Source organism: Lepidochelys kempii, chromosome 1 (assembly GCF_965140285.1).
Source record: "Lepidochelys kempii isolate rLepKem1 chromosome 1, rLepKem1.hap1, whole genome shotgun sequence".
NCBI classification, from domain to species: Eukaryota; Metazoa; Chordata; order Testudines; family Cheloniidae; genus Lepidochelys; species Lepidochelys kempii.
In genome coordinates this window covers 136444518-136470184 of record NC_136380.1, presented here as the reverse complement: position 1 = coordinate 136470184, position 25667 = coordinate 136444518, and the positions used below count along the sequence as shown (strand labels likewise).

The window sequence follows — 25667 nt, the reverse complement described above, 5'->3', positions numbered from 1 at the left end:
CCAATGTGTGGATGACAAAGTCACAAGGTACACCCAGCCTATTAGTGAGGCTTTAGGAAACTCTACAAGAATTGAAACTTCAGTACTAAATTTTCAAACAACTGCCAAATCATGCTTTCTCTGGAAAAAGAAAGTACCATGCTCTTGCGCTGCGTAAAACAATCACTTTCCTTTTTGGACTCCAAACTGACCATAAGAAACCGCATTTAGGTCACTTCTGTGCTGGTACTGTTTATGAAGTAGTAACTGATTTCTCAGTAGCCAGATCTCAAAATATAAGTTTGACTGTATGGGAAGCTAAACTGTGCATAGACCAACACTGCTGAAAAGGCACAAAAGAATCCAGGTGTTTTCAGATGTAGGTTTTTCTTGCATGAAATTTGGTGAAAAGAAGATGGCAAGAGATTTTTACTGTGCAAACGGAAACAATTTCTATATATGCTCAAACTTTACCTGAAAGTAGACAATGGGAGTTTAAAAAAAAAAAGTTATAAAAATGCCACCACTAAGATGTGTTAACTCAGACTACATGCTTTTGCTTAGAGTTTTGGACTCACATTTCCTTATTTAATATCCCCATGTTAAAATGTAGCTTTTTATTATTCATAGTAAACAATGTTTACAATTTTAGGCTTCTTTGGGGGGTTGAATGGGACGGGAGGGAAATCTCACCAGAATCTTTGCACTACATGTGTTTAAAGAAAAACACCACAAACTTAAGCATCCGTTATCGACTCTAGGCTTCAGAGTATATATTTGCCAAATGCAAAAAGCTGCTTCTATTTTTGCTTCCTTTTTTCCTGTGTTGCATTTTAACTGATCAGTAAAACTCTTTCGCTCATTTTTACTACTTCTGCACACTAACACCTCGAGCTAGTTTTTAGTAAGCAAACTAGAAGATAAGCATGCAAAATTCTAGAAGTCAATTGAAATGAGCCTCTGTGCTGTTTAACAACAGAATGCTTATTAATGTAGAATAACTTTGTTTTTTGTTTAATTAATGTCTTAATCTGACTAGCAGCTCGCTTTGCCTCTTGACATGCTCACTAGCCATCATGCTCACCCTTCTCTTCCAGATCCACTTCCTCATGATACTGTCTTCTAACTGGGCCTACTTAAAGGATGCAAGCAAAATGCAAGCTTACCAAGATATCAAAGCAAAAGAAGAGCAGGAGCTTCAAGATATCCAGTCTCGGTCAAAAGAGCAACTCAATTCTTACACATAAAAGTTTGCCAGAGTAATTCAACAGAAGAATTTTGTAGTTCTGACAAATCCTCAAATGGCTGCTCTGCAGTACAGATGTATGTCTACCAAACAATCTAATACAGAAGTGTAAAAACTTCACATTCAAGCTCCTGGGACATGTTCAAAGGGAAACCTTCCAGTGGGTAACCTTCCTTTCTTTAGTACAGATTTAAGAGGTTTCAGTCCAGCCATTTTAAAAGGCAACACTTTGTAACAAGTGCCCAATCAGTCATCCTTTTGAGACTCTTGGTATTAATTCTTGTGGCCTAAAGCTCCTCTACAAAATTGTAGTGGGTGACCCAGCATGGCAAGTAGCAGGAGATTTATGGCCATAAATAATTGCACAGTTGTGAGATGTGATAAAACAATTATCCCAGTTCTATACCAAATGAAACTGTGGCTAGCTCATCAGATTTCTCATAGCTCATGTTTATTTACTGATACAATCTCAGCATGTCATAAACCAGCTGATTCATAAAAGGGCAAGTGTCTAACTAAAAGCACTTTATGGGCAGAAGGCAGAAGTCCATTTTCAGAGCCACATCTTTTTCAATAATGCTATAGTGAGCCACTGTCATTCTACTGCACTTACTATCTGCACAAGCTGGGTGCTGAGTAATTGCTCAGCTGCTCCAAGTTTTAATTATTTTTATTAACTAGTTGATGGAATGTAGATGCTGGTCAGGATAATGATCCCCTTCTTTGAAAATAAATGTCAGCTTTGCCTTAATATTTATTTTCTATAAATGCCTTAGCATTTATATAGTAGCAGGAGACCATTATCTGTATTATTAAGCAAAAAGTGTTACCTTATTAAAATGAAACTGATTTGACTATTCCAAATGAGCAGACTAGTGAATTTGCAGTTTCACATAAGCTATACAAAATACAGCCATAAAGCAGACCACTGGTCAGCCACCTTTCTCTACTTCGGTGCTTAAGTTTATAGTCAGTGCTTATTCATTTTTGCTTTATAAATCACAAAAAGCCAGGGTGGTGTTCAGCAAAAAATCTGGTGCCGTGTTAAAGTCCCACAGCAGTCTGCCTTCATTTTGTTTTTTCAGAAACATTCAGTGATATCTTGAGTATTAGTGATGGGTATATTTGGTGTTTGTTCTTTACAAAATATTTTATAAATAAGGGGGGGGAAATCAAGTATCAGTCATTTGAAAAAAAAATTAAATGGTAAAGTCAAGTTATATTCCCATGTTAAGTTAATGTGTGGTTTGATTAGTTTTGACTGTTGGCTGAATATTAAAATAAAAAGGAAGCACAAGTTTCTTTAGCTAAGTCAATATTAAGATGTGGACAGACATTTTTCAAGTATTACCTTACAGTTGGATTTTTTGGTTAAATGCCTAATCTGACAGTTTTAAAAAAGGGGCAAAGTGTACGTAGAGCAGATGACAGTGTAGCCTAGTGTTTGTTTTACCTGTTGCATGAAGGAGAAACATTTCTACAACAATGCAGGTGATGTTCTAGCCCAGTGTTTGCATAAGGGTAATGGAGGCAGTGTCTTAAAGCCTAATTCTTTTCTAGTTCGATGTAGCTATTACTGGGAGTTTTCTGAAGTTTTGTTTAAGTAGTCTAATATTTTTATGTAAAGAGCATTAAATTTTGCTATGTATAAATTTTTGTAACCTAACAGTGAATCAATATTTTCTATCAGTGCCAAGGGCTTCCTGTAGCTATATCCAAGTGTTATAATAAATATTTGTAGATAATAGACACACCACTTGTCTATTCTTATTTTATGTCTCTTTTTAGACAAAGTTATAGCTGTACAAACAATGAGAAAGTTACTTTATTTGGATGAATTTACATCTGACAAGTTCATCCTGCATAAAATAATTCAATATTTATTGGATATATCACCAGATTGGGGAGAAATGCTACCAGGACTCTGCTTCTAGGTGTCATGCCACAGGCTGTAGAGGTTTCCATTGTGATAACAGCCCACAACTGCTACAGCATTTTAATGAACAAATTCAAATCACATCATGCAACAAAGTGTTTTTCATACGTTCTTAAAATCAAACTAATATCCTGGGCAGTAAACATATAGGACAGCAGAGGACCATATGCCTGATGTAATTATTTTTCTTCATATTTGGCTCTTGTGAGAGTTGTATAAAATTGGAAATGTCTCTACCTCTCAATGCTCAGCTGCTATCCCAAATCACTCGCCTCTGCTGTGAAGTTACCTGTAAATATTCTCTTGAGCTAAATGTTAATTTACTAAAAAAAGTTAGTTAAGGCAGAGAAATGACACTTTTCCTTCAGTTTGCTTTTTTAAAAGGATAAAAACTTTTAAATATGGCCAACTTGACTTACCAATAGAGTGACTATGGTTGAATGAAGAATCAGTCAGTTTGTATATTAATTATTAAAAATCTCATGCACTGTTTTACAGAAAAAGATTGCTAACCCTGCAACCACCTGAGAGTCAAGCTAGGGTTTTCTCCTTGTTACATCTGATCAGTAACCATGACCCAACTCAAGTACACTCCCAGTTGCACCTTCACCATACCTACTGTATAGTACAGTTGTTCTCAGACTTATTTGACTATGCTCCCCGCTTCTTTGTGACTGTAGCAGTTTGCACCTCCTGCCACGCAAGTACATATGCAGCAGTGGTGCTTCACTTGAGAGATTGTTTCTGTTGCACGAATGAGCCAACAATCCACTGTAATAAGAGCAAAAGCAAAACTGCGCTTGTGGTCCATGCTTACAATTAAATGCACATACCACATCGTAGCAAATGGATTAACGTAAAGTTTGCATAACTTTCTACAAAGTCGTTGCCATCTGAACAGAAAGGCACAGCACTAACTGAGGACCTGAAGAAATCAGCTTTGTTAGTTATTCATTGCTGTTGGGAAAATGTGCACAGTAAGGGTTTTTTCCCCCCATAAAGTTTCTCCTTCTTCCTCCCCCCTCAGAACACATTCCCTGCTCCCCAGTTTGAAAACCTCTGGAGTAGTACTCTTTGGTTTGTGGGTAAATATTTTAAAGCACCAATAGGTACTTCCATATTACATTTCTTACTAATTGGAAATTCTGTTCAATAATGAGAACTTCAAAGAGCACCGTTGACACATTTTATTATAAAATACCAGAACAGTCTATAAAATGCAAACCTAAAAAAGTGAAGAGGATTAAGACAGTCGTGTTTATACCCACTCCTATGGAGTATTTAATATACCAGCAGTGAAACAGCATGAAGATCGCCTTTTAAAGTGTATTTTTCTTCCCCTGTCTTGCTGCTTCTGTAGAAAAGTACTTCAACAAGTTATCTCCAGTGAAAAACTGCACTAATCTAAAGGTCTCAAAGAAATAGTTATCAGGTGTCTATCAGAATGCATCACAATCGGCATATCTGAGCTCTTGTGTCACAGATAGTCAGCTTGACATGCCATTTTGTGAAACCAGCAATGTAAGCACGCTGGAAAAGACCACCACTTTCAAATCTACTTTGTTTGAATTTTCATTTTTATCATTTAAATCTTTAAAACTCTCTTGTCTTAAGGCAGGATGGTATTTTTTAAAAGCCACCTAATTTACCTGAAAAAATGTTGAACTGCTTTATATCCTAATAGTACAGGCAGCTTTGCTTTTCAGTCACCGCCCAGAGCTTTTTCACGAATACGAAAACAAACACTTTCTGATCAACAGGCTGTAGTGACTCCTAGAATATTTTGTGAAGATAGGGGAAAGCTTAAAACACAAAGGTTAGGCCATGTGCTTAAGGTTTTAGCAGCTATTAGTACTACCAGTCATAGCAGATTCATCTAAAAGGACTCATTTGGGATAATGTCTTTGTAAAAGGCTTATAATTTTTTTAATACAAACATGTTAAACTTTAATTCTGATCCCCAGCTGAAACCATTGTGCATGAAAATATTCAGTTCTTGTGGTCTAGTGACTGTTTACATAACTTCACACCATCCTCCACTGTGCTGGTCATTAGGAGAGAGTAGCGGCTATTCACCAGAAGTCTTCATCTGGTTCTCCATGAGAGACGCCTGCAGCACTAAATGTGGGGTAGAAGGGAAAAGGAGTTATGAATGGGTTCTGAAGCAGTCTTCTGCCTGAAATTTACTCATGCGTCTAAATATCTTCCCTTCCTACTAGAAAGTTCCATTTGCCTGAGATTTAAGAAGAGACAACCTCCTACCTCTGGCTTTACAAATCAGCCTTTCAAATTACAGTGACTTTGTCAATAGCCCCAGGCAGTAAGTGGATTCTTGAAAATTAATACCAGTGTCTGAGCATAAGCTTCTGACACAATGAAATCATCCTTCAGAAAATAAGAGTACCTATTTGTGAACCCAAATGCAGATAGATAATACACAGTTTTTGTTAGATGGGAATCCTTTGTCAGCATTCATGCACAACCTTACAGTAACACATTGTTCAGCATGAGAGGGGAGAAATACAGACGGTCTACGCTGTGCGCAAGACATGTAATTTCCTTTGCTCGTCTACACATGCTTGTGCTAGCTCTAATTGACCAATGTGAGTATAAACAGCAGGGTAGCTGCAGAAGCCTGGGCAGTGGCACCGGATGCAGGGCTGGGTATTTACCTACCAGTTTCAGGTGGGTTTCTAAGGGGCATGGCTCACTTGTGCCTCTGCTGCCAAAGAGAGCTAGCACAAGCAGGGCAAGTCACACCGCTACCTTGCAGTGTAAACACAGGCACAGTAAGGAAGACATACTTTAGTAACAACCTACGAATTTAAATTATGCAGTCAATGTTTATCTACTTGAGTACACGTAACTTATTAAACCATTCAAACTCCTACTGAAACGCTCCAGCTACATCTGCTGTTTTTTGTCTGTCCCAGGGTTACTCTAACTTCCAATGATTTCAACGGAAAAAGACCATCATCTCAGGTGAAGCGCAGGAGCATTTGCAGAAAAGGCATTAAAATACCTTCTAAGCATATAACAACCAATCATCAGACCTCAAAAGGGATAACTATTGGAAAGCAGGGATAGTTCAAGATTTACTTCAACAATTAGCTCTTTATGTAAAAATTCAGACAAGCCCATCCACATGAGCATAACACTGCACCTCTTCTCTTTGCAACTGAAAAAAAACAAACCCCACCAATCTAATAGATGGAATGAAGAAATGGGCTTGGGGACCGGTGGGATGGGATAAGGAATCTTTGACATCATTGGCTCAGATCTGGCTCAGAGCTGGAGCAAGTGAGTTTTTATTCTCCAACAACTGGTCTAGCTGAAATAAATTGTTAATCACAATCCAGTGCCAGACTGAGCAAATATACACATAAGCCAACCTACTCTGCCAATTTAGCACTCTCATTTGTTGACCTTGCAGAGACGTTAGGCACGAAGAGTGTCATTAACCCCCAGGAATTGTCTCAAGCTCTGGGCAAGGTGAAGGTTGTGCTGCTGCTGTCCCAGGGCTGAAGGGCTAATCAGCAGGGCTGCTGACCCATCTCCCTGGAATATTGTTGTTTAACATCATTGTAAATGGGGGTGTTTGCACATGCTGTAATAATTTCTTCAGCCAAGAGAAGAGGGCTGCATTTTTCTAAGAAAAATTAAAGAAAAAACTAGTCTTTACTTAAAAGGATGCCTAACTTCAGCATATTGCTTTTGATCTACTCGTTTAGGAGAAAGGTTTGGCTGAAAGTTATATGTGAATTTCATTTTTGAAAGGCAGACATAGGTTACCTATAAATCAAACCACAACTATCACATTAATAAAATGAGTCACATTTTCAAGTAACTGAAATACCATTTCTGTGACTCCTTAGCAATTAAGAATACCTCAGCTTTAAATAATAACTGTATCCAGCCTGACCTGTCATCTTTTTCACTAGACAGGAGTCTCTCTATCAGCGATACTTCTTCCACTTCCTCTTTTTTGGAGCTCTGGCAGACAAGAGAAAAACATTAAATTTGGTTCTTTGACCTAACTTTACAAACATAATAGTACTAGCGTAGCATATGATCTTACAGAGAGCTTAAGCACATAGGTAAGCTATTGCTGTCAACAAATGCTAGCTATGTAGTTTTATGCACACCATGACTTTTTAAACAACATTGTATAGAAGAGCAAGCACATTGTCAGCAATATGGTAATGATGTTTTGGGATACAAAACGTGAACCAGTTCGGAACAGAAACTTATAAAATAATTTTAATAATAATAAGAAATTCCATTTTTGATGACAATCCACTCACTGGAATGCTTCAATGGACTTTTTTTTTTTTTAAATCACAGTTATTTGTTCTCTCAGGCCTAAATGTTTAATTTTTGACATCCATTCATCAGGAAACTATTTCAGACCTGAAATTTTGGTGCACTATCATTTACATGTATAAATGATAGTGACAGAGGCAAACCCAATTTCTGCAGAAATGGGTTTTCGAAATATAAATTCTATCGTGTGCGTGCTACTGTCTTGGTGCATTATGTGTACCATTAGTGAACATGCAAGAGGAGGTCCCTCTAAAAATTAGGCCCTCAGTTTTAACTATCCTCTGTCTACATACAACATTTTGAAACCGTTAATTTCTAACTACATTAAATACTGTTCTGTGTTACTGTCTGACATAATGCAATATAGCTGGGCACAGCCTTACATAAGAAATGTAATCTTGCCATTCCCATATGAACTAGGCAAAACCCCTTGGGAAGACACATCTCCAACAGTGAACACAAATCCAACAGTTAACTGACTAACTATATTATAAACCAGCTCCTCTTCTCACATTTTGTTACTCTAATTTTCACACTGAAAATGAAGAAGACCAAATTGAGTGGACAGTATTCTCCACCTCATGATCTATGGATACATTGTAATTCAGAAAACATTGTCCGCCAGAGTCACACTTTGAAATCACCCTTTTACTGCCTGCAGGTTTTGGTATATCACCTTGTTTGTCAGCTCCTGCTCTCTGCTCTGCTCTATCAGTTTCATGTATTTTTCTAGTGGATTAGGACGAGGGTCACACAAATTGTCTTTAGCATCAGGACTACTGATTTCCAACTCTTCCACTTCACGGTCTGTCTTTTTTTCGTCTTCTTCTTCTTCACTTTTCAACGAATCTTGGATCAACTTCTAGAAAAACCCAAAAAACAGCAACACACTTAAAACTGACCAGCCAGTTCAAAAATATTTCGATCAGGCTTTATATATGAAGTTCAGTACATTACCAGTCTGATCTAGTAATCTGTGCTCTAGTCTGAATGCAGTGTTTAATGTGACATGTACCGTATTCACTCACACTTCTGGGATTGGCCAGATCATGCAGTCCTTGCTCAGGCAAAGTCCCATTGTAGTCAATGGGAGTTTTACTTAAGTAGAGAATGCATCTGATGAAGTGAGCTGTAGCTCACAAAAGCTTATGCTCAAATAAATTTGTTAGTCTCTAAGGTGCCACAAGTCCTCCTTTTCTTTTTGCGAATACAGACTAACACGGCTGCTACCCTGAAACCTGAGGGACTGGGTATTGGGTATCACATTTTTTCATTCAGTTTGTTCCAATCTGGGAGCCAATTTAGAAAACAGTCTCTAGTTTTGGCTTACAATAAGCCAAACCCTGCCCAGGTTGAAACCAATGCCACACAATAGTATCACATAGTAACATGAATTACTGGACAGCAAGCTTTTAATCTGGAGAGAAATTTTAGAAACAAGGAAGTTTAGTTATTAATGTAGCTACAGAACTATTATTAATGACAGTAAATCCAGGATAAACTATTCTATGTTAAATTCACATAGAAAAAACAATGTAGGAAGTTGTCTAGGATTGCGATGTGGTTACTTTAGTTCAAATTATATGGTATAACAAAGTTGCATTCCTGTCAGAAATTAAAATATTACATCACCATTTCTTCATTCAGTTTTTCTAGTTCTCTTTCCTCCCTTTCCAGTGCTTCCTGCCTTTCTCTCTGCCTTCTTTCTTCTCTTTCTCTTCTTTCTTCTTCCCATTTTTTCTCACTCTCTTCTCTTTTCTGTTCTTCAGACTGTCTTTGATCAACCATTGCTGTAATAAAATTATTTCTGTGCCATTTGACATACAAAGTGCTGTAATCAAGATTTGCAAGTGTTGGCTATTGAAATAAAGTGTGACATGCAGTTTGGTAATACATTGAGTGAATTGGTAGTCCCGATTGGGAAAGATGGAAAACAGACAAACAAGTAAGCAGCAAATTGATTATGTAACTGTTTCTGTATTGCACCTATAATAAACCTAAAAAACCTGGATGTGTAATTTACACATGTACCATGTAACATATTGTTAATTTGAGCTAATTTAGCAGGCAATTTTTTTTCAATTATTAGGTTTTCTTATCTTACTGGTTACACAATGAAACTCCAAGACTTAAGCCAAAGAGATAGGAGAGTTTTATGATTAAAGCAGAGGAGAGGGAGTCAGGAGACCTGTGTGTAATTCCCAGCTGTGCCACAGACTTCCAGAGTGACCTTGGGCAAGTTATTTAAGCCAATTTTTTTCAAATCTGGATGCCTAACCTCAAGTAGATGAAATCCATATTTACAGTAGGCTTCTAAATAAGTGGCCTGACTTACAAGTGGTAAACACACACAGCTCCCACTGAGGTCAATATGGATTTAGAGATGCCCTAGTTTAGGTTCTAAGTAGGAAAATGTTAACCTGAGCCTCTCTGTGCCTCAATGTCCTGATCTGTAAAATGAAGATGATACTACTTGTCTTCCTCATAAGGATGCTGCAAGGTTTAATTTTTTAGTATTTGTAAAATGTTTTAAGATATTTGGATAGAAGAGGTTACAAAAATACAAAGTATTATAAAGTAGTTATTTAGGAAAAACGATCACAGCACATAAATCTAGTTAAACCCATGGAGTTTAAATGCTAAGACCATTTACTTCTATAAAGTAGTAATTTGTTACATGCACAAAATACCAGAAACTATTTGAAGCTAGAAAGCCTTCTGCCCACAGCAACGCCTTTGGGTAAGACTTGAAAACTACCTTCATACCCAGCAAGATGCTCTAGACCATTATACCACTGAACTGTACTGAAGCATTGGAGAAATTAAGCATGCTGCATTTAAATCATCTTTGCCTATCTATCTCTTTGGGTTTTATATTGACACCCTTCACAATAGTGATTATATACTGAGCGAATTGGTATGCAAGACAATCAGCAAATGCAGACACACATTAAGATAAATGTTGAAGAAAGTTTCTCCCTAAAGAAGCAAAGATCATGAAATTAATATTGAGGCCAAAACAAAAAAATGAAGTCTCTTCAGAAGCCAAAAAGCAAACTTAAAAAGATGAAATTAAAACAAAGTTAATAGAAGTACTGGTGAAAATCATCATCCTACAGTAAGTCAAGAATTAACAAAAAAAAGATGTATTATCCCTTCTTCATTAGTACCTAAACACTAGCTTTGAGAAAAGTTTTCAACCACTTCAATGCAGGAAACTACAAAATGCTAATTTTTGTTTGCTTTTTGTTTTAATACATTGACCATCTAAAAAGGGTATTTGCTTTTGTTTCGGAGCTAAGAACTCACTTAAATCCTGCTGTGAAGTGGCTGTTGCTGGCACAGCGTTTGTGACATTGCTCCCATTGACGCTGTCCCCAGATGGATGTGACACATCACTTTCAAACTGCTCTGGAATGTCCCCTTGATCTGGAGAAGAAGTTTGAACAATGGCCTCATTATTCTGTAATTATAATAGTGGGGCAAAGGAACGGACACAAAGTGTGGGAATGGTTGGAGTGAGAATACATAAATTTAAGCCATTAATTAAGCCCTCTCCCCTCCAAACTCAACCATTTAACTGAAAATTAAGAAATATCAAGTAGGCTGCACTTGCTACTTTAATCATAATCATGGCATTGATTGGCTTTGAAAACTGATTGTGACAACACGTAACAACTAAAGCTACTGGCACAACTGAAATCAACATATACTTGTGAGATAAAAGATTTTTAAAATTCTTATTTGATTCATAAATATAGCCCCAAAATGTAAAAAACAAGTAGGTTTCCTTCACATACTATATCTGTGTGCCTATATATATATATATACATACACACACACACACACATCTCACAAAGAACTACATAAAAAGCCCTCAGAAGTTAGGAAATGCCAGAATGCCTGTTCAACCTTAATTAGTCACACTTGTGTGTAACGCATTATGAGATAGTCTTTGATTACATGATCACATACTATTTTGTCCACAGGACCCACCTCATTCAGGATGAATGGAGTTCACTTCATGATCAGCTATTCAATATGTTGTTTTCTCCTCATTGTTCAATGTATGGCCCCAGGCCTTACTTACTGCACACTACTATTCAAACCCTGCTCTGAAGACAGAAGTATTAATTTCCTCATTGGCTTCTCTATGGTGCTCATTCCTGTAGTATCTGACCGTTCCACAAATAATAAAGAATTCATTTTCACAAGACCATTGTCAGGTAAGATAGTGGTATCCCCATTTTACATATGGTAAACTGAGGCACAAATTAAAGTCAGAAATATCCACTAATTTTGGGTGCCCAATTTGAAAAACCTAGGTCATTGGATTTTCATGCAATTTAGCATTATATAGCTTTTTATATGTTCCAAGCACAGCTCCCATTGACTTCAGTTGCAAATGTGTGTTCAGCACTTCTGCAAGTCAGACCCAACTGTCTCAAGTAAGGCATCCAGAAAAAGATGAACATAAACCAAACTTCTGACAGGTAGTCACTTAAGTGACTTGCCTAGCATCACATAGGAACTCTGGAATTCAATTGCCTTAATCACAAGACCTTCCTTTCTTTTCCTACAATCCCCTGCCACCTTCACTACACACCTTCCAACTACTGCAACAAATGAAGCAGAGGTCCGACACACAACAGCCTTCTTTGCTACACAACCCTGATCCATCCACAGAGCAGATCTATCTCGTTCACTGAATGAGACAGGCATCTTGTGGAAAAAATAGAATGTGATTACATAATTAAAGACTGTCTCATAATGCATTCACACCAGGGGACAATTTTCCAAAAACTTTTCATCCTGAAGCACACAACTCGCACAGAAAAGTCCTTCCAAAATAGTTAAAGTTTGGCGAAGTTATAAGCAACTGAAAACAGGATCTTATAGTGAGAAGTCTCAGGCAACCTCAGTAATAGGTATTCATGGATTCTGAGGCCAGAATGGACCATTGTGATCATCTAGTCTAACCTCCTGTATAACACAGGCCCTAGAACTTCCCCCAAAATAATTCCTAAAGCATATCTTTAGAAAAACTTCCAATCTTGATTCACCAGCCTTGTGTATAATGACACACAAATCTCATTCTCTTTCATGTACATCAGATAACCCATCATATGATTAACATACTCAAAAGCATCTTTTTTTGTTTTCTTTTAAATTAGTTTTAAATGATAACTTTGATTAATAATAAAGATATGGCTGCCTAAACACAGATATTACTTATTTTGTAGTCATTATCAACAATCATCATCAATATGTTGTTTTGTATTCCCCATGCTTGAAACAGCAGAATTTCATGTGTGCAGATTGGCACAAGGAATGACTAAATAGCAAAACCATTTCTAATATTCTAAGAGCAGAAAACAGTATTAATATAAAGATCTTTAAATAATCGAAGTCTAAAATGTCCATATATATATATATAAAAATTATGCATATAAATGTATCAGAGTTCATATATTTCATAAAACACACTGCAAGAAGTACCAATGTTGTTCCTCGGTTACTAGATCTTGGATCCAACTTCTAAAAATCAGTCATCCACGCAGAAACAGAGAACTAGATCATCAACAGTAATATATTCACCAAAATAAGACAGCAACTAGTACAGCAAGAATGATCTTTATTTGCAGCCAGAAAGCAACAACACTATTTAGAAAATAAAAATTATCTCGCTCTGTATGTATCTTCATTCTTACACGTGGGTGAAGAGTGCTAGAGAGGTTTTTATTGCTATGAGTTAGGAATAACTGTGCTGTCATGGTAATTATCTACATCAGTGATGGAACCCATTTTAGGCTGGACTGGCAGATGGGCATTTCCTGTCTCCTGATGTCCCCTGGCACCATGTGCTGATATAATTGCTACACTCTCCTTTTTTTCTCTCTTCTCTTTTTGTCTTATTCCTTTGTTATCTACTTCCCCGCTTTCTGTATTTCCCCCTTTTTCTTTTTTGCTTTTTATATGCTGTGGAGAAGGTACAAGGTTAACTTGAAATTGTATGATATGAGATGTTATTGGATAAGTGTTAAACAAAACTGCATGATGGGGTATGTTACAGGACAAAGAGAACACATGCCATTGGTACACAGAGGTTTGGACTCCTAGTGGAAGCGCCTCCCAGATTGCTTGTTTGGAAATCTTGGGGGCGGGGGGATGGGGGGTAGGCGTTAATTCGAAAGGTTGGTTTTTTGACTTCTGAGGAGAGAGGGAGCAGAATCACAGAGGGGAATGCAAAGGTAGACTTTGATCAGGAAGGGAAATACTGCCAGGCTCCTGTAAGATTAGGCTTTCCCTAGTGCAGTGGTCCTCAAACTTTTTAAATCGCGCCCCACCCCCCTTACCTGTAATTGAATCTGTCCACACACACCCACCGGAGCTGGACTCAGGGCCAGAACTGTGGTTAGGAGTCGCAGTCGGGGTCAGGGGTCGGGAGCTAGGTCCAGGAGCAGAAGTGGAGCTGAGGACGGAGCTGGGGGCAGGCTTAGGGTGCAGCAGACCTAGGGACAGAGCAGGGCTAGGTGACGCTCTCTCCACATCCCCCATGGGGGCTGGATCAAGACTTGCCACGTCCCCCTGAACATTCCTCTGCGCTCCCCTAGGGGGACGCGCCCCAAAGTTTGGAGACCACTGCCCTAATGGAGTAAGAAGTACAAGGATTACTGAACACTCTTATTATGTTTAATCTGGTTAAATAGAAGTTTAGTGGTTTTTCAAACCCAGAAGTCAGAGGTGTCATCAGTTTGGAGAGATCTGCAGGGCCCTCAAAACGGAGTTAGGAAAAGGAGCCAGGATTGCCTATATTTATTGGCAAGTGCCCTGAGAGGAAGTTCACAGGGGTAAAATGACTGTACTAGTGCCACAGAGAAATCAATATTGAACAAGGTGTGTGCCCATGCAAAGGCAGGTCGTGGCATATGCTTTTCATGTTTCTTCTCTTTCTGCTCCCTTCCTCCTTTCTGACAGCTCTTTTCCTCCACTCACATGCCAATGGAGGTGTTCACTGGTACACCCAACATAACACTGGGGGTCAGTACAGTTAATTTAGAACCAGCTCTAGGTACAAATATCTCAAATTATCCCTTCTGTTCATGTGCATCACTAATTAGATGAGGAGGCATTTAGCTAATTCTATCTAGGCATGATACCTGGTTTTTCCAGTTACTCATAGCATCCAGTCTGTTCTCAAATCCAGTAAAATAAAGGAATAAAAATAGGTGAATTAGAATCAGTTCCTAAAAGTATCTACTGTAAAAGTAAGTAATTTAATAATTTAAATGAATAAACGTCATATCCTAATTGTATGAGCAGAAATACCTAGTGTAGAAGTATTTCAACTAATACAAGCTGCATTAAAAATAACGTAAAATACTGTTAAATAATCTACAGTAATGTGTCGCTTAACATTGTAGTTATGTTCCTGAAGGATGCTACTTTAAGCGAAACAATGTTCAGCAAATCCAATTTCCCCATAAGAATTAATGTAAATGGAGGGGTTTAGGTTCCAGGGAAAAAATTCTTTTTGCCAGACAAAAGACTATATATACACACACACACACACATATATATAAATATACAGACAGTATAAGTTTTAAACAAACAATTTAGTACTGTACACAGCAATGATGATTGTGAAGCTTGGTTGAAGTGGTGGAGTCAGAGGGTGGAAGAGGGTGGGATATTTCCCAGGGAATGCCTTACTGCTAAATGATGAACCAGCACTCGGCTGAGCCCTCAAGGGTTAACACACTGTTCTTAATATAGCCTCACACTCTACAAGGCAGCATGAATGGAGGGAAGGGAGACAGCATGGCAGAGAAAGAGAGACAGACGCGCATTGCCCCTTTAAGTACGCTGACACCACTCTTAGTACGTTGCCTTTTTAAGTAGATCAGCAAGTTGAGACAGCAGCTGCTGCTAGCAAGCTTTCTCCGTCCTGAGCCCTGTCATGTCTTCGTCTCCCCCCCGACTCTGTGGAGATAAGGTACAGGAGCGGGGGGCAGGTGCGGGGGAAGGGGGACACCCTGACATTAGCACCCCTCTTTCCCTCCACTCTGCACAGCAAGCAGGAGGCTCCCAGGAGCAGCTCCAAGGCAGAGGGCAGGAACAGCACATGGCAGTGGCGGGAGAGACAGCTGAACTGCCGGCAATTGGTAGCCTGCTGGGCGGCTGCAGCACAGGGAACTTAGGGGAGCGGGGAGCTGATGGAGGGCCTGCCGGTCCACCCTGGTTCCAAGCCCCCACCAACTGGCTCCAATAGGCTGCTCTTTCTGCAAGCAGTGGACAAAGCAGGCGGCTGCCAAAGGACATTATAAGGGAGCATTGCACAACTTTAAACAAGCATGTTCCCCAACTGATCAGCAATGTAACAACGAAACAATGTTAACCGGGGCGACGTTAGGTCAGGAGTTACTGTATTTAAAAGCTGTAAAAAGAAAACTAAATGGAACGAATTAAAACTGATGATTCAAATAACTAAAACTAAGGGGAAAAATCCACAGAACAGTCACCCACTTCATCAACTCATCACTCAACATAGCCAGCATGTCTGCCATGGAAAACCAGAGCAATCTTAGAGATGTTTTATTTAAAGTTTAATACTGTGTTGATACCTAGGAAAGCAAGTAGGGAACTGTTACCTTTTGCTCCATGTTCTATGAGCCCCAACAACAATGCATGAATTGAGACAATGTGACACCTGGAGCTAATGCTGATCATAGAATATCAGGGTTGGAAGGGACCTCAGGAGGTCATCTAGTCCAACCCCCTGCTCAAAGCAGGGCCAATCCCCAATTTTTGCCCCAGATCCCTAAATGGCCCCCTCAAGGATTGAACTCACAACCCCGGGTTTAGCAGGCCAATGCTCAAACCACTGAGCTATCCCTCCCCCTTATCTCTGCATCCATATCTTTGAGAAGTATTCTACCTTTAACTGATGGTCTATTTGTCAACAGTGAGTTTAATTTCCTACCCAATCATGTGGCTTTAATAACAGTTTTCTCCAGTCTTTATTAACCTAAACAACTGTGTTATCTGCAAATTTTGATACCTCAATATTCACCTTCTTCTCCACACACAAGCGGTCTCACTGTAGTTAAGGTTGCACAGTTCTGTTTGCATAATATTTTAATAATAATAATAATAAAATAATATCTGAAAAGCTTAAACTGAAATCTCTGACATAAGCTAAACTGTGGTCTTGTAACTTCTCCATCATAAATGTATTAAACAACATTTCTTTCTAATATGAATCCCTCAGGCACCCCCGCTAACCCTTTGCTAATTTTAGGTTGAAAGGAATGGTTAACCTTAAGGAAAATAACAAGCTCTTCTACTCTTTCCATTTACTAAGTAACTGTCTGAAAAAACACACTAAAACTTACATTTAAGAGAAGAATCATGTTCTTCAAGGTCCTCATATGCTAGCTTTTCTGGCTTTGAAGAGTCATTGAAGTCCTGATTATCAGCTTGCTGTTTACGAAGACTGAAAGCGAGGAGGAAAGAGAACATGAATTTAAAGGTTTAATAACCAAAATGTCAAGTACATCAGCAGGTAGAGATCTGACAATAGTCTGTAGTACCCAAGAGTAGCTAAGGACTAAGAAAATTGTAAAACCACATAAGCAAACTAACGTATAAATCAGAATTTACATGATATGGAATTGAAATACAGTAACCTAATCCTGACCACCTTCAGGTCTGAATGCAAGACTCACCTTCTCCTGCAGTTTCTCCCCAAAACATACCCACGACTGGGAAGAGTGAATACTTATAAAAAGAAAGATATTCTATGAAATGGAGTTAAAACAGAAAGAGAAAACAAAAAACAAGAAAGAAGGCAAAAAGGATCACATGTACAAAGGGAAGAGAGATTAAGAATTATGTCCTTTTTAACCACGTTCAGTTTTGTAGTTTAATTTGTGTCCAGTGCTTTGATGCCATGACAGTCCGTTAGATTAAATAGCCTTTCATCCCTAAAACCACAGTTTACAATCCTTCTTTGGCCCTATGGAAAATGAGTTTTGTGGTCTCTTTCTAACTACTACTGCGGATTTGTCTATAACAGCATCAAGCATAATACACCCATTGTAACACAGCTAGCAATCTCTTATCCATAAAGCAGAAAGAGAGCTGCAGGTCACAAATGAGATGCCCAGTAGCCCTGTATACAGAAGTTTGTCAGCACCTGGCTATATTAGTCTTTCACTATAAGCATAAACAATACAAAATATTTATGAAAAAAGTCTAAGGAATAAGCTTTTTATGGGGTGAAGAGAAAGAGGAGGATACATAAAATGAACAGGCTCTAAGAGACAGACTTCAATTTACATTAATTAAGACTAAGGGAAAAATACTCCTAGCAATGTTGGTTCTGCCATTTCAGAAGAATGGCTCAATATACAGAAAAACCCTGTAAATTACACACACCATCTACTGCAGTCAAATATAAGCGGTATTTCTAGAACTATATAATCTAGATAATTTATAATCTGTACATAATCTATATTAAATGGTTTTTAATCTCTCCTTTACAGAAATTTTTGTCTGTTGGGTATATATTATCTATCTAGCGTCCAAGGACGCATGCCACTTTGTATAATATTGCTCGTGTTAAATCCTGTAGAAGTGTTAGGAAGGCCTGGAATTCAATGGGACAAATTCAGTAAACAAAAGTAAGAGAGGTTTGTCTCATTAAAGGCAATTATTTGCATGAATCTCAAATGGTTTTCACAAACCATTTTATCACAGCAATGTTGATGAATATGGACGGTATCCAGTATCAACAACATTCCATAAAACAGCTAATGGTGTCTCGGTCAACAATAAATGACTAGAAAAATGAATTAAAAACTATTATTCTGAGAAACAAAGATTTATATAAAGGTGCTTTATGGACAGTAAAACTGGCATCCTAACCTATAATCAAAATATTCAATCCTTAAATTTTTTTAGGAATCAGCATTAAAACTGTAGTAATCAAACCTATATCTAGGATTAATGAGAGATGGAAGGTCTGATGTAAAGGGCTCATCCCTGTCCTTCTGATGATACCAATGTATTTTGGGAATAACAGTAAAGAAAACAATACTTCCCACAGAGCCAGAATACTAGAAATGAAGTCATTTCTCCTAAGGGAAAGAAGGGGTTGCTTTTATTCACCTTCTTCCCACCCACTCGCAGGTTGGGGCAGGAAACTAACTGTAATGAGGGTGTCTTGAGAAAAGACATTTTTCCCAGTGATGGATGAGGTGTTTTCTTTTGATTGTCTCCCTGGTGTTCTGGACAGAATATGGACCACTCTACTGGAAATACACCAGATTTTCCACACTTGGGAGGCAGTATCATGGTTTCTTTTATTTTTTTTGTTAGCTCCCCTTCCCTCTTTCTAACCTTACCCAGCTATATAAATACTATCAACTATGACACATTTACCTGATGCTCAGACTGAACAGCTGGAAAAAGCCCACACATTTATTGCTTTGTATTTCAGAAAAATAAATTGTTGCATGCTATAGCCATCTTCTCTTACAATATTCTCATAGAGATTAACAGCACTTAACCCTCAACGGGTGAGGTCTATCATGTTAGTACCAAATGGGACATCAGTGAGATAGTGAGGACAGCATGAATAAATGGAATGGAATAGTGGAAGGTGAGACACTATAGAGGCACCAGGATAAACATGCACCTACCTAAGAGACCCCAGAAAATTCCAACCAGTTCTTTTCAAGACCAAGAATCAAAAGCTCCCTAATCTCTAACTGCATAAAATACAAAAATAAATTATCTATATCTCATTTTAAATGAGTACAAATGAGTTGATTTTTCAAATAAATAAATAAATAAGGACAAACGAGCACTTGCTATGGCAACCTGAGCCTACAACTGCCTATCCTTCAACAAAAGACTTGGAGGGTAGGTGGGTGGGTGAGTGACAATCCTGCAACTGATCTTTCAGAAAAACAGAATTACAAGATAAGTAATTGTCCCTTTTTTCACACCATCTATGCAGAACTCTCATTCTTTGAATGTAGCTGACCTCCAGGAGATTTCTCAAGATGGTGTCAGGAGCAGGGCCTGATTTAGGGGCAGGTGACCACCTGGGATACTGGGCTTGGGGGGGCATCGGGCTCGGGGTGCTGTTTTTGTTGTTAGCAACACTTTTCCTAACGTGTGGATAGGTTTGAGGATTCTGCTCAGGCTGCTTGTCGCGAGTGGTGAGCGCAGGTTTTTGAAGCTCAGGCTCATTAAAACATATCTTTGATCGATGATGGCTGATGAGAAACTGATGTCACTTTATCGCTTGAAAATGCCATTGGTCAGTCTTTGGATCTCTCTGGTGGTGTGCTTCAGTTCACCAGGGCAACGGTGAGAAAAGTGACCCTTTGAACTAAAGGACTAGGGTTAACATTCTAAGGCAGACACCTACTGTAACACTATTTACTACTGGTCCACCCAACGTTGGTGCACAGTTCAATTTCTTGACGTTAGTACATTTCAGTTATTCTTAAAATTAAAAAGTTTCTATAAGCTTAGAGGAAACCAATTTTTTGTATTTGCTTATACATTGAATGAATAAATACAGATTTACAGATCCTAGTGTGCAAATTTATTGTTTTATATGACATGGATAAATCACACATGCTAGTCGTGAAATGGGCTACAAATGAAATAAAAAGTAAGGTATTCAAAAGTTTAACAAATGCGGGGGAGAGTGCCACCAAAGACGCTCCTTGCCTGGGGCGCTATTTGGTCTAGGGTCAGCCCTGGTCAGGAAGGCCTTGGTGCTGTTCTGTTTTTCTTCTGTGGTGGGCAAAGAGGAAAGAATGAGAGATTCAGTGGGGATGTTTTGTTACTTTTTAAACTAAAAAATGTGCCCATTTACACAAAAGGATCTAGACTGTTCAAAGTGGTACCAGATGACAGAACAAGGACTAATGGTCTCAAGTTGTCGTGGGGGAGGTTTAGGTTGGATATTACAAAAAGAAAATTCACTAGGAGGGTGGTGAAGCACTAGAATGGGTTACCTAGGGAGGTGGTGGAATCTCCTTCCTTAGAGGTTTTTAAGGTCAGGCTTGACAAAGCCCTGGCTGGGATGATTTAGCTGGAGATTGGTCCTGCTTTGAGCAGGGGGTTGGACTAGATGACCTCTGGAGGTCCCTTCCAACCCTGATATTCTATGATTCTATGAAAAGACAGCCTGAAAAGACAAAACAACAAACTCCAAAACCCACTAGGTGATGTGAGTTTGGGCTCCCCTACTTCAGAAACAAGTTCTGTTGGCAAGAGGAAACAAAGGGAAGCTCATCCTCAGAAAATGAATGTTAACATTGAAACTTTGGGGAGTATGACATGAGGCTACCTGCCTTGCCTAACATCCTGACTGAAAATCATATTGAAGCAGGCAGTGGAAGTTGCTATTCCTCAGCTAGCACAAGCCAAACAATAGGGCAGCCAGGTCACAGCTGTGAAAAAAACAGCAACACAACCTTTCAGACATAGTCTTCATGGAGATATAGCATCGCTCAAGGAATCAGTGTGGACTTTCTCAGGTCTTGTGTGTGCTCCAGATAGAATCTCAAAGACCTTTAAACTTCAACTTTATGCAAAGGGCCTTCCTAGTATGGAAAGGATGAGAAACTCTACCATCACTTTGGATGGAAACTACTGATGAGTTTATAACACAACCTGGCCCTTGTAAAATATGGTGTAAGATGGGCCCGTCACTAAAACCTGAAGCTCATTCACTCTATGAGCTAATGTTCCCTTCATCAGGAAATGATCCCCCCCATACAAAACTTGTGATTAAGTGAGCCAGTAGGCACTTTTGTCAGCTTTGTCAGGAACACATTAATATCTCGTGATACAGAGGGTTTATTAAATGTAGTCTCAAAATTGTCACGCCCCACATGAAGCTGATGACAATGAGCTGTAAAAAAACAATGTACCTTCAGCCAGTTCATGATAGGCTGAAAATAGCTGAGCTAAATTAAATTCTTAGAATTAGTCTTTAAATTAGACTCTGACAAGTAAAGAGGGTAATAAAGGCATTTAAGCGGGGCTAGAAAGGGTCCATGATCCCACATATGCATTACACTACTGTCAAGGTTCCTCCCCCACTCCGAACTCTAGGGTACAGATGTGGGGACCTGCATGAAAAACCTCCTAAGCTTATCTTTACCAGCTTAGGTCAAAACTTCCCCAAGGTACAAAATATTCCACCCGTCGTCCTTGGATTGGCCGCTACCAGCACCAAACTAATACTGGTTACTGGGGAAGAGCTGTTTGGACGCGTCTTTCCCCCCAAAATACTTCCCAAAACCTTGCACCCCACTTCCTGGACAAGGTTTGGTAAAAAGCCTCACCAATTTGCCTAGGTGACTACAGACCCAGACTCTTGGATCTTAAGAACAATGAACAATCCTCCCAACACTTGCACCCCCCCTTTCCTGGGAAATGTTGGATAAAAAGCCTCACCAATTTGCATAGGTGACCACAGACCCAAACCCTTGGATCTGAGAACAATGAAAAAGCATTCAGTTTTCTTACAAGAAGACTTTTAATAAAAATAGAAGTAAATAGAGGTAAAGGAATCACCTCTGTAAAATCAGGATGGTAGATACTTTACAGGGTAATTAGATTCAAAACATAGACAATCCCTCTAGGCAAAACCTTAAGTTACAAAAAAGACAGACAGAAATAGTCATTCTATTCAGCACAGTTCTTTTCTCAGCCATTTAAAGAAATCATAATCTAACACATACCTAGCTAGATTACTTACTAAAAGTTCTAAGACTCCATTCCTGGTCTATCCCCGGCAAAGACTATAGACAGACACACAGACCCTTTGTTTCTCTCCCTCCTCCCAGCTTTTGAAAGTATCTTGTCTCCTCATTGGTCATTTTGGTCAGGTGCCAGCGAGGTTACCTTTAGCTTCTTAACCCTTTACAGGTGAGAGGAGCTTTCCCCTGGCCAGGAGAGATTTCAAAGGGGTTTACCCTTCCCTTTATATTTATGACAACTACAAATCTTATCTTGGTAGAACAAAGCACATAATCTAGTTTCTCTATGTGATCAGCTCTGACCAGACTCATGGTCTAATGCTAGTCCAGAGCAGCTTTGGGAGCCATATTCATGTCAGTCAGCATGATGCTGAAGTTCATTAGACTCTTGTTGTTCCTAAGCTTGAACAGAACCTGTTCCTCAAGAGGTTCTGACTTTCAAAAAAAAATCTGGTCTCAGGGTAGAGACGAGATCCTTTTCCGCCAGGACTTCCTGACTCTGAAAGAAGAAAACTAGCAGCTACCTTTGTAGAATGCCAAAGATCAACTTCTAGAGCCTGCCTTCAGAGGAAAAAACTAAATTATCTTTCCTGAAAGCAGAGATAACTGATGGGAGAGTATCACCCATGTATTTAAGTATCTGGTGCGTAAGGGACAAAGTCTAGAGCAGGGATTCTCAAACTTCATTGCTCTGTAACCCCCTTCTGACAAAAAAAATTACTAGACGACCCCGGGGGGGCGTGGAGACACCAAAGCCAGAGCCCGCCAAAGCTCAACCCCACCACCTCAAGCAAGGGGCCAAAGCCAAAGGCTTCAGCCCCAGGTGAGTAAGACTGAAACCTGAGCCCCACCACCCAGGGCTGAAGCCCTTGGGCTTTGGCTTCCGCCATGGGCGGTGGGGCTCAGCTTCAGCTTCCTCCCCACCAAGTCTAATGCCACCCCTGGTGACCCCATTAAAATGGGGTCATGACTCACTTTGGGGTCCTAAACCACAGTTTGAGAACCACTGGTCTAGTGTCTAAATATAACAACCCTACCTGAGCTCCCCCTGGTGGATGCTCACCAGGTTGCTGTGTTTGGATCTAACTACTAGATCCCACATGCTCTTAGGCTGGCTGGGTCGTCCCTGTCTCAAGCTCTAGACTTCCAGAAACACTCTCAGGGTATGTCTACACTACGAAATTAGGTCGAATTTATAGAAGTCAGTTTTTTTGAAATCGGTTTTATATATTCGAGTGTGTGTGTGTCCCCACAGAAAATGCTCTAAGTGCATTAAGTGCATTAACTCGGCGGAGCGCTTCCACAGTACCGAGGCAAGCGTCGACTTCCGGAGCGTTGCACTGTGGGTAGCTATCCCACAATTCCCGAAGTCTCCGCTGCCTTTTTTCTCTGCGGACGCCATACCAAGGCAAGCATGGAGGCCGCTGAGCTCATTTTGGCAATTAGGAGCACATCAACCACCACACGCATTATCCAGCAGTATATGCAGCACCAGAACATGGCAACGCGATACCGGGCGAGGAGGCGACGTCAGCGCGGTCCCGTGAGTGATCAGGACATGGACACAGATTTCTCTGAAAGCATGGGCCCTGCCAATGCATGCATCATGGTGCTAATGGGGCAGGTTCATGCTGTGGAACGCCGATTCTGGGCTCGGGAAACAAGCACAGACTGGTGGGACCGCATAGTGTTGCAGGTCTGGGACGATTCCCAGTGGCTGCGAAACTTTCGCATGCGTAAGGGCACTTTCATTGAACTTTGTGACTTGCTTTCCCCTGCCCTGAAGCGCATGAATACCAGGATGAGAGCAGCCCTCACAGTTGAGAAGCGAGTGGCGATAGCCCTGTGGAAGCTTGCAACGCCAGACAGCTACCGGTCAGTTGGGAATCAATTTGGAGTGGGCAAATCTACTGTGGGGGCTGCTGTGATGCAAGTAGCTCACGCAATCAAAGATCTGCTGATATCAAGGGTAGTGACCCTGGGAAATGTGCAGGTCATAGTGGATGGCTTTGCTGCAATGGGATTCCCTAACTGTGGTGGGGCTATAGACGGAACCCATATCCCTATCTTGGCACCAGAGCACCAAGCCGGCGAGTACATAAACCGCAAGGGGTACTTTTCGATAGTGCTGCAAGCTCTGGTGGATCACAAGGGACGTTTCACCAACATCAACGTGGGATGGCCGGGAAAGGTGCATGACGCTCGCATCTTCAGGAACTCTGGTCTGTTTCAAAAGCTGCAGGAAGGGACTTTCTTCCCAGACCAGAAAATAACTGTTGGGGATGTTGAAATGCCTATATGTATCCTTGGGGACCCAGCCTACCCCTTAATGCCATGGCTCATGAAGCCGTACACAGGCAGCCTGGACAGTGGTCAGGAGCTGTTCAACTACAGGCTGAGCAAGTGCAGAATGGTGGTAGAATGTGCATTTGGACGTTTAAAGGCGCGCTGGCGCAGTTTACTGACTCGCTTAGACCTCAGCGAAACCAATATTCCCACTGTTATTACTGCTTGCTGTGTGCTCCACAATATCTGTGAGAGTAAGGGGGAGACGTTTATGGCGGGGTGGGAGGTTGAGGCAAATCGCCTAGCTGCTGATTACGCGCAGCCAGACACCAGGGCGGTTAGAAGAGCTCAGGAGGGCGCGGTACGCATCAGAGAAGCTTTGAAAACCAGTTTCATGACTGGCCAGGCTACAGTGTGAAAGTTCTGTTTGTTTCTCCTTGATGAAACCCCCCACCCCTTGGTTCACTCTACTTCCCTGTAAGCTAACCACCCTCCCCTCCTCCCTTTAATCACCGCTTGCAGAGGCAATAAAGTCATTGCTGCTTCACAGTCATGCATTCGTTATTCATTCATCACACAAATAGGGAGATGACTACCAAGGTATCCCAGGAGGGGTGGTGGAGGAGGGAAGGAAAATGCCACACAGCACTTTAAGCACAGCATTTTAAAAGTTTACAACTTTCAATAAATTTTAATGACAGCCTTCTTTTTTTTGGGCAATCCTCTGTTGTGGAGTGGCTGGTTGGCCGGAGGCCCCCCCACCGCGTTCTTGGGCGTCTGGGGGTGGAGGCTATGGAACTTGGGGAGGAGGGCGGTTGGTTACAGAGGGGCAGCAGTGGCAGTCTGTGCTCCAGCTGCCTTTGCTGCAGCTCAACCATACACTGGAGCATTCTGGTTTGGTCCTGCAGCAGCCTCAGCATTGAATCCTGCCTCCTCTCATCACGCTGCCGCCACATTTGAGCTTCAGCCCTGTCTTCAGCCCGCCACTTACTCTCTTCAGCCCGCCACTTACTCTCTTCAGCCCTCCACCTCTCCTCCCGGTCATTTTGTGCTTTCCTGCACTCTGACATTATTTGCCTCCACGCATTCGTCTGTGCTCTGT

General features: G+C 40.3%; 2 protein-coding genes across 24 annotated transcripts in view; one reads left to right on the top strand and one right to left on the bottom strand.

The window, feature by feature from the left end:
- Positions 1 to 2978, top strand: part of GPM6B (glycoprotein M6B) — a 137815-nt gene extending 134837 nt beyond the window's left edge. For 9 of the 12 annotated variants that reach the window (XM_073355265.2, XM_073355250.2, XM_073355204.2 and 6 more), the window contains one exon: positions 1077 to 2978. In XM_073355265.2, coding sequence (XP_073211366.1) covers positions 1077 to 1226 — 150 coding nt within the window. In that variant the 3' untranslated portion in view covers positions 1227 to 2978. The remainder of the gene's footprint in view (positions 1 to 1076) is intronic. The other 3 variants (XR_012160183.1, XR_012160184.2, XR_012160186.2) reach the window with 1 other exon arrangement.
- Positions 2979 to 4333: 1355 nt separating this feature from the next.
- Positions 4334 to 25667, bottom strand: part of OFD1 (OFD1 centriole and centriolar satellite protein) — a 66212-nt gene continuing 44878 nt past the window's right edge. For 9 of the 12 annotated variants that reach the window (XM_073355046.2, XM_073355102.2, XM_073355026.2 and 6 more), the window contains 7 exons: positions 16880 to 16980; positions 13841 to 13996; positions 10794 to 10913; positions 9117 to 9274; positions 8161 to 8346; positions 7084 to 7154; positions 4334 to 5279 (listed from right to left, as the gene is read on the bottom strand). In XM_073355046.2, the coding sequence (XP_073211147.2) occupies positions 5234 to 5279; positions 7084 to 7154; positions 8161 to 8346; positions 9117 to 9274; positions 10794 to 10913; positions 13841 to 13996; positions 16880 to 16980 (838 nt within the window). In that variant the 3' untranslated portion in view covers positions 4334 to 5233. Of the gene's footprint in view, positions 5280 to 7083; positions 7155 to 8160; positions 8347 to 9111; positions 9275 to 10793; positions 10914 to 13840; positions 13997 to 16879; positions 16981 to 25667 lie in introns of those variants that run through there. The other 3 variants (XM_073355065.2, XM_073355083.2, XM_073355093.2) reach the window with 3 other exon arrangements.